Source organism: Microtus pennsylvanicus, chromosome 5, assembly GCF_037038515.1.
Source record: "Microtus pennsylvanicus isolate mMicPen1 chromosome 5, mMicPen1.hap1, whole genome shotgun sequence".
Taxonomy (NCBI): Eukaryota; Metazoa; Chordata; class Mammalia; order Rodentia; family Cricetidae; genus Microtus; species Microtus pennsylvanicus.
In genome coordinates this window covers 81,538,808-81,557,792 of record NC_134583.1, presented here as the reverse complement: position 1 = coordinate 81,557,792, position 18,985 = coordinate 81,538,808, and the positions used below count along the sequence as shown (strand labels likewise).

General features: G+C 47.5%; 2 protein-coding genes across 2 annotated transcripts; one reads left to right on the top strand and one right to left on the bottom strand.

Annotated features, from left to right (window-relative positions):
- Positions 1-874: 874 nt before the first annotated feature.
- On the bottom strand, positions 875-1,828 carry LOC142850997 (olfactory receptor 287). The gene has a single exon (XM_075974888.1). It carries the CDS (start codon positions 1,826-1,828, stop codon positions 875-877), a length of 954 nt encoding a protein of 317 aa, XP_075831003.1.
- Positions 1,829-15,250: 13,422 nt separating this feature from the next.
- On the top strand, positions 15,251-16,186 carry LOC142851352 (olfactory receptor 226-like). The gene has a single exon (XM_075975210.1). It carries the CDS (start codon positions 15,251-15,253, stop codon positions 16,184-16,186), a length of 936 nt encoding a protein of 311 aa, XP_075831325.1.
- Positions 16,187-18,985: the final 2,799 nt, after the last annotated feature.

Below are 18,985 nucleotides of genomic sequence, written 5' to 3'. Positions count from 1 at the left end.
AAACAAGCAGACAGAACAGTCTATATTGTTTTATCTAATAAATTATGAAACAATATTAATGGAATTTTTCTGGGCCCTGCTCTAAGCACTCTGGACACACTAAGTCATTCATACTCGCAAGGCTTCCTTGAGACAGTACTGTCATGATCCCATCAATGAATGGAGACACAGGTTCAGAATAGTCATGTGACAGATCCCTTCCATGCTGCTCCAAGAGTAAGTACCAATGTACTAGAGAATTACCCCAGTTCTTTTCCCAATTCCAGCAAGAACCTGAAAAGACATGGGTATCCAAGGCCCCATGACCCCTCTGGCCCCTTCCTGTACCTCCACTTCCAACAGCTAAGGACCCAGAAATGTGTGGTGGACATGCTCTGAGACCCTAGTGTGACCCCACAGAGCCCTTGAAGGATGCCAGCTTCTGAGACATCTGTGCTTCTTTTTTTGGTTTTTATTTTTGTTTTTGTTCACTTTGCCACCATAGTTAACCTCTGTCTTCGTGGACTCCTGATAGCCTAGCATATCCTTCTTGGAGACTCCCGGTATGTCTGGGTGACATCTATAGGGTGGTGAAGAGTCTATTGGACCAAGATGCAGACCTAGTAGAGGGTCTGGCCAGAACTGGTGCATAGCATCCAATATTATATCATTTGGAGAATTCCTAGGGACCCAGCACCCTGTTTCCTTTCCAGAATCTTCCTAAAACCAGGGGGGAACAGCAAACATTATGAGACAAAGTCATGATAGCAGGAACTAGGGTGGGTGTTGTTCTGAGCCATGCAGAGAGAAGTGCTGAACCCTGGCACTGGCCCACAGGGCAGCTGAGGCCAGTCCTGCAGAGCAGCCTCTGGGGGAAATGCACGTGGGCGGGGGCTTACTTTCCCCGCACTGTCCTGCGCAGAGCCTCCTTCACATCCTTGTTCCTCAGGGTATATATGAAAGGGTTCAACACTGGTGTGACAATGGTGTTGAGCACTGTGATAGCCTTGGTGAGGTCCAAGGAGCTCTCTACCGAGGTCCTCACATGCAAGAAGATAGTGGAGCCGTACCAAATCAGGACCACTGTAAGGTGGGAGGAGCAGGTGGAGAAGGCACGGCGCCGGCCCTGAGCAGAGGGAATCTTGATGATGGTCGTGATGATGTAGGCATAGGAGACCAGTGTGATACCACACGAGCCCAGAATGACACAGAAGGCAATACCAAAGGACACCAGCTCCACCACCTGCGTGTCAGTGCAGGACAGCACTATCCAAGGTGAGATGTCACAGAAAAAATGGTTGATGACCCGTGAGCCACAGAAGGAGAGGCGGGCAATGAGGGCAGCAGGCACCGTGATGGCAGAAAAGCCACACAGCCAGGATCCAAGGGCCAATCGTGTCGCCAGCCCGGGTGTCATGATGCCACCATAACGTAGAGGCAGGCAGATGGCCAAATAGCGGTCATAAGCCATCACAGCCAGCAGGAAGTACTCAGTGCAGCCCAGCGAAAAGACGAAGTACATCTGTGTGGCACAGCCAGCCAAGGAGATGGCTCCACCCGGGGGAGCAAAGGTAGCCAGGGTCTTGGGCACACAGGCTGTGGTAAACCAAATCTCCAGGAAGGAGAGGTTGCAGAGGAAGAAGTACATGGGTGTCTGCAGGCATCTGTGGGCCCCTACCAAGGAGATGATGGCTAAGTTTCCAGCTACTGTGAGCAGATACATGACCAGGAAAAGGAGGAAGAGTCCAGCACGCAGGCTCCGTGGCCCAGGGAAGCCCAGCAAGATGAACGGTCCCGATATGGACAGGTTCTGGCCAGTGCCCCAAGCCATTGAGTATCTGGGGGACATGAACTACCAAGCTGACAAGAAGAGGGCTCAGGAAGTGAGGGACTGACTCTTTTCTGTTCTCTGTGGAGTCTACTCACCTAGTCCTACAAGCCCAGGACCCAGGCAAGCCCAGTTCCACCTTAGGAGTAACTGGATAGGCAGCAGAAACCATGTCCATGCAGCAGGAAGCCCCTCAGTCAGGTGTGCGTGCCATCTGCTCATTGTCCCCTAGGGGAGAAGGGGACCCCGTGTCCTCATCCTACAATGTTTGTCCCCTGGGGAAGAGAAGTCCTAAGTCCAGAGTCAAGGAACCTAAAAAAGACAAGAACTGTTGGGTTTCCACAAGTGAAGTCGTGAATGCCTGGATCTTCAGCGTTTCCATCCAGCAGACGAGGCCCCTGGAGAATGCACCTATGGCACCGTGGAAATGACCCACAAAGACAACAACAAGTTCAGTAGTAGAACCCATAAACAACCTTCTCCTCTTCTTTTCCTCCTTCTCCTCTAGCTCCTCCTTGCCTCAGGCTCTAACCTCAAACTGCTAGCTGAGAAAGGAATGAACCAGGTTTCCCCAAATTTGTATTTAAAAAGCTGTCACTCTGAGCTGTGAAATGGCTCAGTGGGTAAAGGCACCTGCTGCCAAGCCTGACTACCTGAGTTCAATCACCAGGACCCACATGGTGGAAAGAGAAAACTGACCCATGAACACACACACACACACACACAATTAAATGAATGACATAAATAACTCATTTTTGAGCTGTCGCTCTCACTTCTCCTAGCCAGAAGCTGATGGATAGGCCTGGGCGCTACAGTGTGCATGGATGTGTTGGTGGATAAAATAGGTGTCTGATGGGTCCTGCAGCCCAAAAAGCCCAGGGTATCAGCACATTCCCCTAACTCCTTCCCAGAGCCAGTTGCTCCTGGGCTGACCAATCTTCTGGCACAGAGCCCAGAGGCATCTTCCTGGCATTTCTCCCTCCTCCTAGCCATGCACAAATGCACACTATACAGGCATGCACACTAGACAGACATGCACACTATACAGACATGCACACTCACATGCACACTAGACAGACATGCACACTAGACAGACATGCACACTAGACAGACATGCACACTAGACAGACATGCACACTAGACAGACATGCACACTCACATGCACACTATACAGACATGCACACTAGACAGACATGCACACTAGACAGACATGCACACTAGACAGACATGCACACTCACATGCACACTAGACAGACATGCACACTAGACAGACATGCACACTAGACAGACATGCACACTAGACAGACATGCACACTAGACAGACATGCACACTCACATGCATTTACCTAAGCTGCCCTTCTGACCCATGCCCCACCTCCTGGACCACCACGCCCTACATCCCAATACTTAACCTCTAACTGATGACAAACCAGCAGTCCCTCACCCAGAAGACCTGAAGGCACCTTGGGTGCCTTGCCTGCAGTCCTGTCCCCAGAGTCACAGCAGCCCTACACAGCTGTCCTTAATCAATCCAAGTCTGCAACCAAAACAGCATGTACCACCTTAGGCCTGTTCCAGATGCTTGTTCAAGAGAAATCCCAGTTGCCTCCCTGAACAAGACTCCAGCAAGCTCTCGGGTACCTCCATCCTGCCAGTGGCATCTGACCTGCTCAGGGAGGCAGCCTTGACCTCCATGACACTGTTATCCTCTCTTAGTCCAAATTCAGACGAGCTTCTCATTTAGAAAAAATGTTTTTCACAGTTACCAATCATAATCAAGGGGAAAAAACAGACACTGACAACCTCTGCTCCACCTGGAAGGTGACACTCTTCAGTGTGACATTTGCCCTACAGCCTCCTGCTTCTTCCTATACCCTTCATGTAACGATAGGTCTCAGGTCTTCTCCTTTCCCTCCCACCCTAGGGCCACATGTGGATAAGGGAGGGTTACTTACCTGTGCCAGAGGACACCCAGACTTTAGAGTCACCCCAGTCATCACCCCACACAGCTGCAGCTGGTAGATGTTCCCTGAGGCTCAGAAGACAAGTTTGAAGTTGCAGATCTTGGTGCCAAGCCAGAGTGGGGGCCATCACCTAATGCATGGTGCATGTGGGTCCAGAGGTAATATGACTACCCATATACAGTAAAGTGGCCTCTTCCTGAGGGGTCAGGGATGGGCCTGCAAGCATAAGAACTCCCTTGTCCAAGTTAGCTCAGGGTTGGCTTCAGTCCCCATGGAAATAAGAGATGCAGGATTAACCAGCCAGGTCTTCAGCATGCCCCCCTCAGCATCCTGAGTATAGAAAGGTTATCATCAGCAACGCCAAACACTCTGAGCACCGATACACCCGGGCCAAGTGCACAGAGAGCAGTCCCAGCCTAGCTGACCTCTGACTTGTACTGGGGTTTCCTGTAAACTCGACACTGCTGCTCACCTGCTATTGACACAAGCCAGTCTGGACATTTAAGGAGCAGTTAAATTCCTCCTGCATTGGCCACCCATTGCTGTGGCCAACAGCAGATTTGGCCTCCAGTAAAGATACTGGGATGTGCTCCCTACTTGGCATTTGAGTTTAACCCTTTGGCAGACTGCCCGGCCCCAGGGGCACAAGACTACCCTGCTCAAGCAGCCCTGGCTATGGTCACCGGAGAGTGACCACTCCTAGCTCCACTCAGGTCAGACTTGGTGCATGAAGGACCATGAGAGGGAGCAGCTAAGCCCCGGATGCTCTGCTCCGTGGGCTCCAGCCTCACTTCAAACAGCAGCCACATAGCTCTTCCAGGGACCAGGCCTGAGCAGATACTATCTGTACCAACCTCTTCCAGCAGACAGCCAGGTAGTGGCCAGATCCCATGCAGAGGCTGCTGTGATCCTCTCCAGCCCAGCCAACAAAAGTATCTTACAAGGTGGCAGGTACCTCTACCTGCCCATAAGGGCCAGGTCAGCCCTGGCCCTGGCAGAAAAAGTTTCCTGAGCTTGGCTATTTCTGCATCTCCCCAATCCAGGCCTGTGAGGACAGGTTTGCCAATTATGTAGCTGGCAAGAGCCAGGCCCTGGAGGCTTAGAAGAGCCCCGAGGGTGGACCTCCTGCCCTTGGGCGTACGTACCACACTTCTCGCCCACATTGGCTCTCTGCTGGCACTGAAATCCAGGCCAGGTGCCCACACATCCGTGGAGCAGTGGCCAGATCTATGCACACACGGTGCAGTTTACCTGCCCACCAGATTCTGGGTGCCACTGGGAGATTTTCTGTGCCTCAGTTTCCCTCTGTGTAAGTAGGGCAGTGACATCCTGCATACCCATGCAGGCTGGGAAACAGCTTGTGAGTTGTCCCTCTTCTAGCATCCCTACAACCTTCTAGAAAGGCTGTTGCAGCACACAGCAATCCAGATTGGTTTTCCTCATCCACACGGGGCTACTCCTCTGAGCAGAGAATACCTCCGCTCATGTGATCCAGGCAAGGAGCTGCCCCTGATGACCATGTGGCATGGGACATGGCCCAACTCTGAGCTCTGGGAACATCAACATTGAGCCCCCCTCCCTCAAGGCCTATACCTCTGGAACTCCCTTAGGGTGCCTGGAACCAGCATGAGGCTTACAGCCACAGAGTTGTATGGGTTGATCACATGGTGTCAGGATCTCAGCGGCAGGGACTAAGCTGCTTGCAGTTGGACCTTGGAGGTAGTGTGAATACCCTTGTCATGGCAGTCCATGTCTTCCCTACAGCTTTGAGATCCCAGGACATCGAGTGCTTGACAGCTGTTCAGGAGATATGTAGACCTCAATGGACCACAATCAAAAGTCTCAGTGCCCTGGGGATGCAACCTCTACACAGGACCCTGGACGCCCTAATTGGTAGCTCATTAAAAAAATAGATGCAAAATCTCTCCAAGGCCCCATCAATTGGCACCCACAACAGAAGCTGCCTGGTCTGGAGAAACACGGGACTGCCTTCTGTTAGGCTGCATATGCTGTTCCCACCATGATGACATCATTGGCATCTCAAGGATGAAGAAGCAGAAGGAAGGTTTCTCAGCACAAACAGCTCAGAACTTTGGGTGTTGCTTCCGTGTGGCCTTGGTTTATTTTTCCCCTGTCAACTTTCAGGATTCATGCCACACACATACCCTAAGTTCTTTTCTCATGACTCACCCAGCCTTTCACAGGAAGTGCCAGGGACCATGCTGCAGGCACCTCTATGGCTTAAGGACACACTGGCAGTGGGAAACTCTGATTTTCCTGACTGTGATTGGTGCTCTTACACATTCCCTCGAGACAGTTGAATCTGCTACATATGACATTTAAAATGTTAAACTTTCTGCAGGGAACTGTGACCATTTCTAATAGTGATCTCTGAAATCTCCAGTTGGATGATGGGGTCCCACAATGATAATTCCACCTAGATTGTGGTAATGACCCTAAGCTAACAAACACCACCCAAAGACCAGCTTTGGACTACAAACTGCTCAAGACAATTTCAAGGTGATTACCTAAGATGGACCAGGATCATAGACTCCTCCTGCCAGGACTTCAGATAAGCCTTGCACTTTCCTATCACACCAAGGCTGGACAATAGCTAGCTTTCCCAAGACTTGATCTTTATCTTAAATCTTTCAAGGCCCCCTAAAGACAACAGGAAGTAATTTTAGAAACACGATGCACACATTCTTAAGATACGGGGTAGGTGGCTTTTGGTTGTTTGGTGAATATTTGTCATCATTTAGGTGTAGTAAGAGCTGCAGGCCTCTTCCCACAGCCCAGCTCATGGCCGCCTGGCTAGCTTATATCCCGAAATAACAACACACAAACTGTATTCATTTAAACACTGCTTGGCCCATTATATCTAGCCTCTTCTCGGCTATCTCTCGCACCTGGACTAGCCCATTTCCAATAATGTGTGTAGCACCCCAAGGTGTGCTTACCAGGAAGATTCTAGCCTATGTCCATCCTGGGTTGGAGCTTCATCGCGTCTGCCCTGGAGAGGGGAGCATGGCGTCTGAGCTCACTTCCTCTTCCTCCCAGCATTCTGTTCTGTTTAATCCGCCTACCTAATTTTCTCCTATCAGGGCCAAGACAGTTCCTTTATTTAACCAATGACCTTCCTCCATCATTTAGGGGAGCTGATTACAAGTTGTTATTGGTCTTAGTCAGGTAAGAAACTAAACAAAGGAGATTAAATTTTGGGATATCATTCTAAAAAGAAAAGAGGGAAATACAAAAAAATGATAGGATAAAAGGGTAGAATATTGAATCCACTTTCAAACTAAAAAAGCAACTACCTATCTCAAATAGTTTACATTGGTTTAGATTTTTATATTGATACAGATTTAAGGTTGTTTTTGTTATTCTACATATCTATATACATGTGTGTATATATGTATGTGTGTGTTTCTACTTTTTGAGATATTTTTGTATATTGATACAAATTTAAGGTTATTTTGTTATAATATATATGTTTCTATTCTTGCTTATGACATTGTGCCTATACTTCCCATTTAAAAATGTAATATAAATTTTTAATCCTTGAAAGCTATTAAGGATAATAAAGAAAGATAGGTTAATAGTCATCTACAACAATCAAACTTTTAGTCGTATTAGGTATGTTTTCAAAGTCAAACAGATATATTTTAAGTAGATATATGGTCTTTAAGCACTTCAGAGACCTACAGAATATGATATTTTAAAATTTTTAATAAAGTCAGGCAGGGGTGGTGCATGCTTTTAATCCCAGCACTCAGGAGGCAGAGGCAGGTGAATCCCCGTGAGCTTGGGGCCAGCTTGGTCTACAGAGTGCATTCCAGGACAGCCAGGACTGTTTCAAAGAGAACTTCTGTCTCAGAAAACAAACAAAAAAATTTTTTTAATAACAAGGCTTTTCATGACAGTGAGACACATCTACTCCTGGCAGCATCAATTTACTTCAAAAGAAGATGATGGTCATCAAAGAACCTCCATATAAAATTTGCCTTCATTTGTCACAACGTTAGCCATGGGGCAAAGAAACTGTCCTTGCCCTATTGTGGAAAGAATGTTGTTCAAATAGGACAAACAGGACACAAAAGAAGACAACTGCTAAACTTTGCCAAGACAAGGTGGGACAGTCCTTCAGAATGCCTGCTTCACAGAAAAGTCTATCTATGCCCATAGGCCAAAGATGGATGCACCAATGTTGCAAAGGAACCTTGGGGTGATTGTCCAGGCAGCCAGATATCTCTGTTGTTTCTGGATTTTGGAAGCTGCTTGCTCTGCACTTTCTGTTTACTCAGGTAATACTATATCATTCTTGGGTCTCTGATGGGGTTGAATATTAGATATAATCAAAGTTTTCCAAAGTTATGACAGAAAGTAAATCAGGTACAAAACTTTGGACTCACCAAGACAGAATAGATAATGCAGTATTTTCTTTGAATTTGCAAAATACTAATGGACTGGTATTTCTTATCGCATATAGTTTTACTATGTTAAAGTTAAAACCCTTCCCTTTTTTTAGACAAAAAGGGGAAATGTTGGGGGAGATTTGTTTGTGTTGCCACTCCAAGACTGCCAATAAAGTTGAACCTTGGTTCGAAGAGTGGAATTCACACTAAGCTGGATGGAGTAAATCATTGAGTTTTCTGGCAGACTGAGAAGTTAGAAGTGGGGGGCTGAGGAGATGTATAAAGAAGGTGGATAAGAGAATGGGTGATTGTTTCTCCCTCGCTGCCCCGTGGGTCTCTCAGGTTTATTTCTCTAATATTTAACTCCTGAGTTGAGTTTTATTTTTTAATAAAGCAGTAAAAGAAGTCATAATAGTCATTTTGTCTATTGACAGCAGTAGAAATGGTAACTAAGACAAGGACTGAGGTTAAAGCCAAAGAAATATTATATTCAAATGAATGACAAAAGGAAAAGAAAGATAATGACAAAGAAAAATAGCATCTGTGAAATTGCTCAGAAGGTAAAGGTACCTACCACCAAGCCTGATTATCTGAGCTCAATTCCAGAAGTCCACATATTGGAAGGAGATAACTGACTCCCACAAGGTTTCCTCTGATCTCCACAAGTTCTGTGGGCACGTGCACCCGTGAGCCCACACACACTAAAAATTTAAATTTAAAATTTTTAAGGAAATAAATATTAACATAACTTTCAGGAACTCTAAGACATGCTCAAGAGACCAAATCTAAAATTCTTCTGGCTGCTGAAATATGAACTGAGAATGTAGCTCAAGGAACAAAGTGCTTCTCTAGCATGTATAAAGCCCAGACTCAATCTCCAGGCCCACATAAGCTAGATATAGGGACCTTTGCCTATAACCTCAGGCTTGGGGATGAAATTAGTATTTTTATTATTAATAATAATGACAGCAGGGGCTGGAGAGATGGCTCAGCGGTTAAGAGCATTGCCTGCTCTTCCAAAGGTCCTGAGTTCAATTCCCAGCAACCACATGGTGACTCACAACCATCTGTAATGAGGTCTCGTGCCCTCTCCTGGCCTGCAGGCATACACACAGACAGAATATTGTATACATAATAAATAAATAAATATTTTAAAAATAATAATAATAGTAATAATAATAATGACAACGACAACTAGAGCAGGCATGGTGGTGCATGCCTTTAATCCCAGCACTTGGGAAACAGAGATAGGCAGGTCTTTGTGAGTGCAAGGGCAGTTATACAAAGAAACTTGCCTTGAAAAAGAAATATAATAATAATAATAATTGGCATAGAAACTTATTTAGTAAAATGATAAAATAAATTTTTCAAAATTTAGAGTAAGATATAGACATTCAAGTATAGGAGACATTTCAAATCATGAATAGATGAGACAAAAAAGAACTCTCTACGTCATAGTTAAAATGCCAAGACTACAAAACAAAGAAATAGTATGAAAAGCTTCAAGATAATGCCAGCTCACAAAGGCAAGCCCGTCAGAACGCTACCAGACCCCTCAGCAGAAATTCTAAAAATCAGAAAAGAGTGAGTGGCTATAGCTCAAGTCCTAAGTGTGAGCGCTATCCAGACAAGTTATCTTTTTTAATAAATGTAGGCATAAAGACTTTCTAATAAAGTCACAAACTAAAGCAATCATGACAAATGGGCTGCTAAGAAGAATGAATATTCACAGCTGTTGGGAGGAACATTCTCCAGATACCTCTTACATCCTTTTGGTGGGTGGTGCAGTTCAATTATGTGGGGTTTTTTTTAATTTATTTATTTATTAAAGATTTCTGCCTCCTTCCCGCCACTGCCTCCCATTTCCCTCCCCCTCCCCCGATCAAGTCCTCCTCCCTCATCAGCTCGAAGAGCAATCAGGGTTCCCTGACCTGTGGGAAGTCCAAAGACCACCCACCTCCATCCAGGTCTAGTAAGGTGAGCATCCAAACTGCCTAGGCTCGCCCAAAGCCAGTACATGCAGTAGGATAAAAAACCCATTGACATTGTTCTTGAGTTCTCAGTAGTCCTCATTGTCCACTATGTTCAGCAAGTCCGGTTTTATCCCATGCTTTTTCAGACCCAGGCCAGCTGGCCTTAGTGGGTTCCTGATAGAACATCCCCATTTTCTCAGTGTGTGGGTGCACCCCTCGCCATCCTGAGTTCCTTGCTCGTGCTCTCTCTCCTTCTGCTCCTGATTTGGACCTTGAGATTTCAGTCCGGTGCTCCAATGTGGGTCTCTGTCTCTGTCTCCTTTCATCGCCTGATGAAGGTTAATATTCAGGAGGATGCCTATATGTTTTTCTTTGGATTCACCTTCTTATTTAGCTTCTCTAGGATCGCGAATTATAGGCTCAATGTGATTTCTTTATTGACTTTTTTGCCCAAGAAATCTATGTACTGATGACATTAGTGTAGTGAAGCCACTTCCATTATTGCTTCTTGGATTGTTTGTCCCTTAGGTCCAATAATATTCACTTTACGAAACTTGATAAACATTTGGTGTTCCAATGTTCAGGGGGAAATATTTGCTTTATCTTCTTGAAGGATTTCTCCATTTACTAATATGTAGTTGTGTTCTTTAACTCTTCTGGCTGAGTTTTCCCTGAATTCTATTTTGCAGCCTTGAGTACAGTTGCTTCTGCTTATTTCGGACTCGTAATCGCACTGCATATAATTTTCTACCCTTTTGCATTCAGTCTTAGCGATCTTTGCCAGTGAGAAGGAAATCCACCCCCCATTCCCTCCCTTCTGCTCCCTCTCCTATCCTCCCCCCACCATTCTTCCCTCCCAATATTGTGTACTTTTGTAATACCCACTGAATCCGTTTAATGTTGTCTGTGTGTACATGGGCATAGAACAATCCCTAGAGCATGGGTAGTCCCTCAGAGCCTGCGTCGCTGGAGAAAACTGACTCTCCTTTCCCCAGAAGCAATCAACTGTTCCTGAGCTACAGATGAACTTCATGAGCCCCTCCCCCATCTATGCTGGGATTTTGTGTAGGTCTTGTTGTGACAGACTTTTCCTGGGGAGATGTAACACAGATGTCTGCTTACTTGAGAAAAGGAGCCCATAATAGACCAAAGTCCAACTTGATAAACCAACGGATTTTATTGGAATTACTTACAGGAATATGGGGGAATGGTTACTTAGAGGAACGGAAATTACTCAAAGACAGCTTCATCACCAAGGCCCATTACAGCGTGAATGACAGCTCACAAAAGCTGGAAACATGGAGCACACTGTACAGCCTGCAACAGCTCAGCAGGCTGGAGCATCCTTTCCAGGTAGCACAGTTGGTCTGAGCCTCTTCCACAAAGCAGTTTAGCCGCTCTCTGATGCTTTCAGGTTGCTCTGCTGGTCTACACTTCTAGGCTTCCCGGCTTGTCTAAGAGTCCTCTTAACAGTTTGGTTTGTCCGAGTCTCTCAGCAGTCTTTACTTTGCTCATACTCTTGGGAAAGGAGGGGCCTAGTAAATCTGGTCAGTTTCAGGGATTTCCTGAAGCTATTTTGAATTCTTCATTTCCTGTCTTAATGAGCTTGATTGCAGGATAGAATGTTTTAACCAAGGAAAAACGCTGCTACCAACAGCCGCTTCCCAAACCATGCTAAATACTCAATTCCGAGGCAATATTGACCTTCAATGTCAATTCTATGGCTGTTTTAAAAATCAGTTTGTCACAAATTAGAATCACCTGAGTAGGAGAGTTGCCTCAAGAACTGTCCTGATAGCCTTGATTGATACAAGAAGGCCCACTTCTATTTTGGAAGCCACATTCTGGCCCAGATTAAAAGGGTGGGGCAGAAGAAGAGCATCTTACTTTTCACTTGCTTGATCTTCCTCTTGGCACAAGTTGATTTTCCCTGTTGCTGCTACTGCTGATTCCTTCACTGACAGCAGAACCAGTATCATCCAAGCTGTTATCATGACATAGGAACCAGCAGCTCTCCAAAAACCTTTTGAGTTTCCAGGACCAAACTGGGACTACTAAGGCACCCTGCCTTGTAGACTAACTACCAGTTTACACACACACATACACACACACGCACACACACACACACACACACACACACACACACACACACACACACACACACATACATACACACACACAGAATGAGAAACAGCTATTGTGGAACTACTTTGACTGTTGAGGCATCCAGCTTTCTTAGCTTTATTTTGCATATAAGACTTTCTTTCCTTCATGTGTGTGTATGCACAACATGTGTGCCTGGTTCCCAGGGAGGTCAGTTGTGAACATTTGATTCCCTGGAACTGGAGTTACTGTTGTGAAGCACTATGTAGGTGCTGAGGATCGAACCTAGGTCCTCTGCAGGCACAACAAGTGCTCTTAACCATTGGGCCAGCTCTTCAGTGCCAAAACAATGAGATACTTCATACCCACTCACTGGACAAAGATTCCGAATTTGGCCATGCTACCAGGACAAGGACCAATTGTATATGTGTGGTCTAATGTGGTCACTACTACAAATGTGGTCACTTTGAGAAAAGACTCTGGCATTATTTTCTTGGCAAAATTTGAGACAAAGTTCAACTCAGATTGGATCCAAGAGCAACATTCAGACAGCAAACAGGATCTATGCCCTGGAATGCCAGCTAGTGCTGTCCCCGACAGTAACAGCCTGGAACAACCCGAACGTATGACGGTCATACCTCGGACAGCACACTAGGTAAAGTGAAGTGATTGGCCCTCACAAAAGGACAGGAATCTTGGTAAGGAAAAGCAGGAACTGGAAGGCAACACAGAGTAACACCCACTGGCACTCAAGCAAAGTCATGTGCTGTCAACTGGTCAGCTATGCTAAGCAGTGAACTCCCCTCTGAAGGGAGGGGGTCTGGGGCTGGGAGCTTGGGTCACTTTGTACTTTTCTCCTCTTGTGTTGAGTGTTCTTCCTATGGCTTTATAAAATGAACAAGTGGGTTAAACAAAATGAAAGGGGCGCTCTGAAATCTGACGGGAAAGTGCCTTGATTCTCAGACTTCTCTGGGGTAGACTACCTGTGGGAAGCCTGGTGCTGAGGAGAAGGAAGGCTTCCCAGCTGAGCACAGTCCCCCTTGGGCCCACAGGAATCTCCACAGAACCCAACAAATTGTCCTGAGAACAATTACAGTCCTCAGGACCGCGGAGAGCAAGGCCACTGAGGAGTGTATAACGATCAAGGAGACCCAAAGCGGCAGGCCCTGTGAGAAGAAGAGAACTTCTTCCACACCTGCAGCAAGAGGCACGCAGAGACGCTGCAGGAACCCTGCCTGGCTCGATGAGACCTTGAGACAAAGGGTTCAGGGAAAACAACACCTTCCAGGAGCCCCTCAACTGCTGCCACCGCCTGGCCAGTACACGCTACCAGATCTGGGAACTGGAAAGGCCTCAGCCCAGAGGCAGCAGTGGCACCACACTGTCCCAGGCAGCCTGGCTTAGACAGTACTCAGGTACCCCGTCACCAGCATGTGTAGAATCAGGCTGACAGGTTTCCACCATCAATTTGAAAGCAGTACCCCTTCTTGTTTGGCTGACCCACTCCCTTTCCGAGGCCTGAACGGAGACTGGAGACCGACCTTGGGCTCCTCCCCTACTCAGCTCATCCCACCAATCAGGAGTCCCACACACCTTGAGCCTTGGAGCCTCCCTCAGACTCCAGGCTCTAGTGCAGACTAACAGCTTCTGCTCTCACCAGGGACCACCGCCTGGTGCCAGGGAGTTCACCTCACCAGAAGAGCCAAGTGCCCAACCCGAGAGGTAAGAACCAACTGTGGCGAGCGCTGCTTGTGGAGTGTGCCTAGGACTGTGCTCGGCCACCAACCTTCGCTGCCTGTCCAGAACCAGACAGCCTGGTGCCTGATGTGACCGAAGGACCCCTTCCAAGATGGACCAAGGAAACTACTACAAGGGGACCCCAGCCTGGCTTCTGCTCCAGGTCACCCCATCTGCTCTCAGACACCTAGCTCAAGAGCTATCACCCACAAATTCCCAAACTGCTTATTTCCCTTGAAGATTGGTGACGGCACCTTCCACTCAGTCCCCAACAGTAAGTTTGCTCCTTGGGGGAAAAAATGAATTCTGGCTAAGCAGAGTCTGGGCCGTGTTAGAGCATCAAATAAATGTGGGGGTGAAGTCAGACAGACTCACACACCTGTAGCCCCAGTACTCAGGAGGCTGGTGCAGGAAGATACTGAGTTTGCGGCTGGCCTGGGCTACAGAGACTGTCTAGGGGAGGGGAGAAGAAAGGAAGGGAGACACCATTACAAAGCAAGGTGAGCCATCTCCTCTGCAACGCTCTGCTCTCTTCTCCTCTCCATTTGGTAGTCCTGTCACTAGGGGAGCTGTAGCCTTTCAGTCTGACCTTCCTGGGGCCTAAGGGATCTCCTGGCCCCAGAAAACAGCATCAACTCGCCAAGGTACCTGAGTCTTCAGACAAAATCCGGGCCCTGTCACCTCTGAGCAACATTTAAGGCAAAGTAAGCTTTCTTGGAACTGTATGTGTGCATGTTACATGGTATAAGCATATGTGTACATGTGTGCCTGTGTATGCATGCACATACCTGAAGGGAGTGTGTGTGCGCACCTGGAAAGTGTGTACTTGTGTATCAGGTCAAGGAGGGTGGCACATATTCACAAAAATGTAAGAGGGGTGTTCCTGCTCACACTGATGTTCACGGACCCCAGGCCATCGCTCAACTGTCAGTTCTTAGTAAACATGAAAGTGAGCTCCATGCTGAATACGACAGGTACGTACCGCAGCAGATCCTGAACGTACGCAGTGAGAGTCCTCTCTACTTGTCTGACCTCTCCCTGCCAACAAGGCTGATCAGCCCTGGGAGCCTCCACAGAGCCGTCCCTCGGTCCTGGGACAGTGTAGCAGCCCTTGCCTTTGAGACCCTAGCAGGGGTTGCAGAGCCTCCAACAGCTTTGATCAATGGAACAGTGGCCGGGGCCATCACACAGGGCACTTGAGTCCCCGCTGTTCCAAGGTGCTCAGAAGTGGCCTCCCAGCCAGAAAGGACCATGAGCAACCACAGCAACACGTTGGTGACAGAGTTCATTCTTCTGGGTTTCCCAGAGCTGTGCCACCTACAAGGGCTGCTCTTTGGGTTGTTCCTGACCATCTATGTGGTGACTATCCTAGAGAATGTGGTCATTGTGGGCACCATCAGTGCTAGCCGGCAGCTACACATGCCCATGTACTTCTTCCTGGCCAATCTGTCTGTGCTGGAAACCCTCTACACCACAGTCACAGTGCCCAAGCTGCTGGCTGGCCTCCTGGCAGGGGCAAAAGCCATCTCCTTCTCAGGGTGCCTCACCCAGCTGTTCCTTTTTCTCTCACTGGGCTCCTCTGAATGCTTCTTACTGACTACCATGGCCTGTGACCGGTACGTGGCCATCTGCCGCCCGCTGCACTACCCGGTCATTATGGATTCAAGGCTGTGCCTGCATCTGGCCATCAGTGCCTGGCTTGGGGGTTTCTTGGCCTCCTTTGTGTCCACAGCTCTCATCTCCCGCCTCAGGTTCTGTGGCCCCAATGTCCTCAACCACTTCTTCTGTGATGTCTCACCTCTGCTGCAACTGTCCTGCTCAGACACCGCTGCCATCGAAATGCTGGACTTTGTGGCAGCCCTGGCCGTCCTCGCAACCTCTCTGACAGTGACTTCCATCTCCTACGCCCGCATCCTTGCCACTGTGCTGAGGATTCCAGGAGGAGCGGGCCGCAGGAAGGCTTTCTCCACATGTGCCTCCCACTTGGTGGTGGTCTTAATCTTCTACACCACCACCACCTTCATGTATGCCCGGCCTCACGCCATAAGCTCCTTCGACCTCAACAAGCTGGTATCGGTGATCTACTCGGTAGTGACTCCCCTGCTGAACCCTATAATCTACTGCCTGAGGAACCGTGACATCAGGGAGGCACTTACCAAGCTCCTCCAGACCCCCAGGTTCTCCTGAATGCCAGTTGCTGGGTCCTGCTGTGCTCTTCCTCATCAGTGAAGACAAGTCCGTCCTTTCCCACAGTTCAGAGTACCCAAGGACACAATGTGACCATCATCCAGCAACAAACAATAAAAAGAGGTAACCAAGACCTACAGACTCATCTAGAAAACTCAGCCCTGAACCATGGACAGCTGTTCTTGTTAGCAGCCCAGGCAAGTCCTTTGTTCTGAAAAATCTGTGCAGAACCCAAAGGAAACTCCCTGACTGCTGTCACTTCCCTGATCACCTAGGATCTGGACTTTATGTCCTTTCCTTGACCAGCCTTGAACACCCCACTTCTGAAGCCCTGGGATTGGCCTTCATCACATAAGGTCCCAGCTCCTGGTCAGGTGGAAGGGTTCCAGCAAGTCCAGACAGCATTACTGAACGTGCCGATGCTCCCTTTTCTCAGAAACAAGGATGGCTTATTACATCTTTTTGCACAAAGCTCGGTATGTCTGGTGGGTAATGGCATGTGTGTGCCTGCCTTTTCTTTCTTTTGTGGGGCATGAGGCAGACACAGTAATGTAAGCATCTCTCTTCCTGGTGGCTGTCATTGTTAGCCAGGCCAAGTTCTTTCTTGGCTTTGTGGTTGTCCTTTTCCTTCATGACAGCCACCTAGACTGATGAGCTTCATGTGTATCTTTGGGAGAATTTAACAGATCCTTCAAGTCTGTGTAAATATTCTGTGTTGCAGTTATGGCTGTGTCTTACTGTTTTACCTTGTACTTCTGAAGTCACTACAAGGTGCATTCATATTTAGGATTGTGTTGTCAGCTTCACAAATGAAACCCTTCTTGAGGGAACACCTCTCTGGCACATCTGTCTGCCTCAACACTTAAAGCTCGAATTCTGCTTTGATTTAATACAGTCGCATCACCTTCCTTTCAGAATCCATGTGAAGCACACTTTCAGTGCTGATTTTAGTCTACTCTCTGCTCCTGACCATCCTTCTGCCTGGGATCCAGGCAGAGACTGCACAGACCATGCTTCTGCTACAACAACTGCTCTCTATTGAGAACTCCGCTGTCAACCATTTTTATACTTTGTGGATAACTTGTTTATAATCATTGAGCTTTTCTTGTTTGACTTGCAACTGTGTTCGGTGTGTATCTCTTTGTATTTGCATCTTTGGGTCTGTAATGCTTCCAGAACTCATGGCTAACATTGCCATCAGTTTTTTTAAAACATATCAGGCATAACTTCCTTAAATGCTGCATCTGCTTTATTCTCCTCTTTGTTTGCTCCAAAACTGCATGTGTGTGTCAGATTTTCTTACTATAGCCCCTCTGTCTCCTCACATTCTGAACTATATACTCCCTTTTCTGGACATTTTTCTTCCAGTCTTCCGGGTTCCCAAGTCTCTCTCCAACTATGTCTAATATTCTGAGGGCTTGGTTTCATTTTGTTCATTCTAGAATTTTCTTTGTGTAGGAAAAAAAACTCATTTTCACAGTCATCCATCATCACAAAGCACATTGGGACCAAATGTGTCGGGTAGTGTCCCCATTCACCAATCAAGCATTTCTGCAGCTAATACAAGGTAGGGTCTTCTGATTCAGTTCAACTCTGACACTGACTGCTTGGAGATAGCTCAGTTCCCACAGATCTTAGCTGCATGCCCAGACAGTCAGGCCTAATTCAGAAGCCAGCTCCAAGCCCAAGGAGTTCACCTTTATTTCTCGCGAAGCAGCTATCAATGGAGCTTTGCATAATCCCTTACATGGGATCTTCTAATTTGCGAGAAGAGCTCACTAAACTCTGGAGAACATTTGCTTACATGTGCCAGCTTACTAAGAGAACCATACCAGGACTGATGAGGGTGCTTAGTAAGGCGCTTGCCTTGCGGACATAAACACATAAATTTAATCCCCAAAACCCACATTGAAAAGACAGGGCCAGGCATGGTACTACGTGCTTGTAGTCTTGCTGCTGGGAAAGCAGAGACAGGCACGTGCCTGGGCCTCACTAGTCAGCCAGCTCAGCCTGTTTGGCAAGCTCCAGGAAAATGAGAGACCCTGTCCCAAAAACACAAGATGACTGCCCCTGAAGAACAAAAGCCTGAGGTTTTGTCTGGCCTCCACATGCAGCCACACACATGTGCACCTGTACACTCATGAACACACACACACAGATGGCATAAAAGAATCACAAGGGGCCTGGAGAGATGGCTCAAAGGTTAAGAGCATTGTCTGCTCTTCCAAAGGTTCTGAGTTCAATTCCCAGCAACCACATGGTGCCCTCTTCTGGCCTGCAGGCATACACACAGACAGAATATTGTATACATAATAAATAAATAAATGTTAAAAAAATTTAAAAAAGATTCACAAGGGATACAGATGAAGAGACACAGTGGGCAAGGAATCCATGAGTGTGGTTCTCCTGAACTGTCTGTCTGTCCCTGAGTGGTGCCCTGGGTCTCCTGAACTGGTATGTCTGTCCATGAGTGCCCTAGGTCTCCTGAACTGTCTGTCTGTCTGTCCATGAGTGCCCTGGGTCTCCTGAACTGTCTGTCTGTCTGTCCATGAGTGCCCTGGATCTCCTGAACTGTCTGTCTGTGCATGAGTGGTGCCCTGGGTCTCCTGAAATGTCTGTCTGTCTGTCAATGAGTGCCTGTCTCCTGCACTGTCTGTCTGTCCATGAGTGTCCTGGGTCTCCTGAAATGTCTGTCTGTCTGTCAATGAGTGCCTGTCTCCTGCACTGTCTGTCTGTCCGTGAGTGTCCTGGGTCTTCTGAACTGTTTGTCTGTCTGTCTGTGCATGAGTGGTGCCCTGG

What these genes read in the sequence shown, in the direction of transcription:
- LOC142850997 (XM_075974888.1), bottom strand. Translation starts at nt 1,828, where the DNA reads ATGTCCCCCAGATACTCAATGGCTTGGGGCACTGGCCAGAACCTGTCC.
- LOC142851352 (XM_075975210.1), top strand. Translation starts at nt 15,251, where the DNA reads ATGAGCAACCACAGCAACACGTTGGTGACAGAGTTCATTCTTCTGGGT.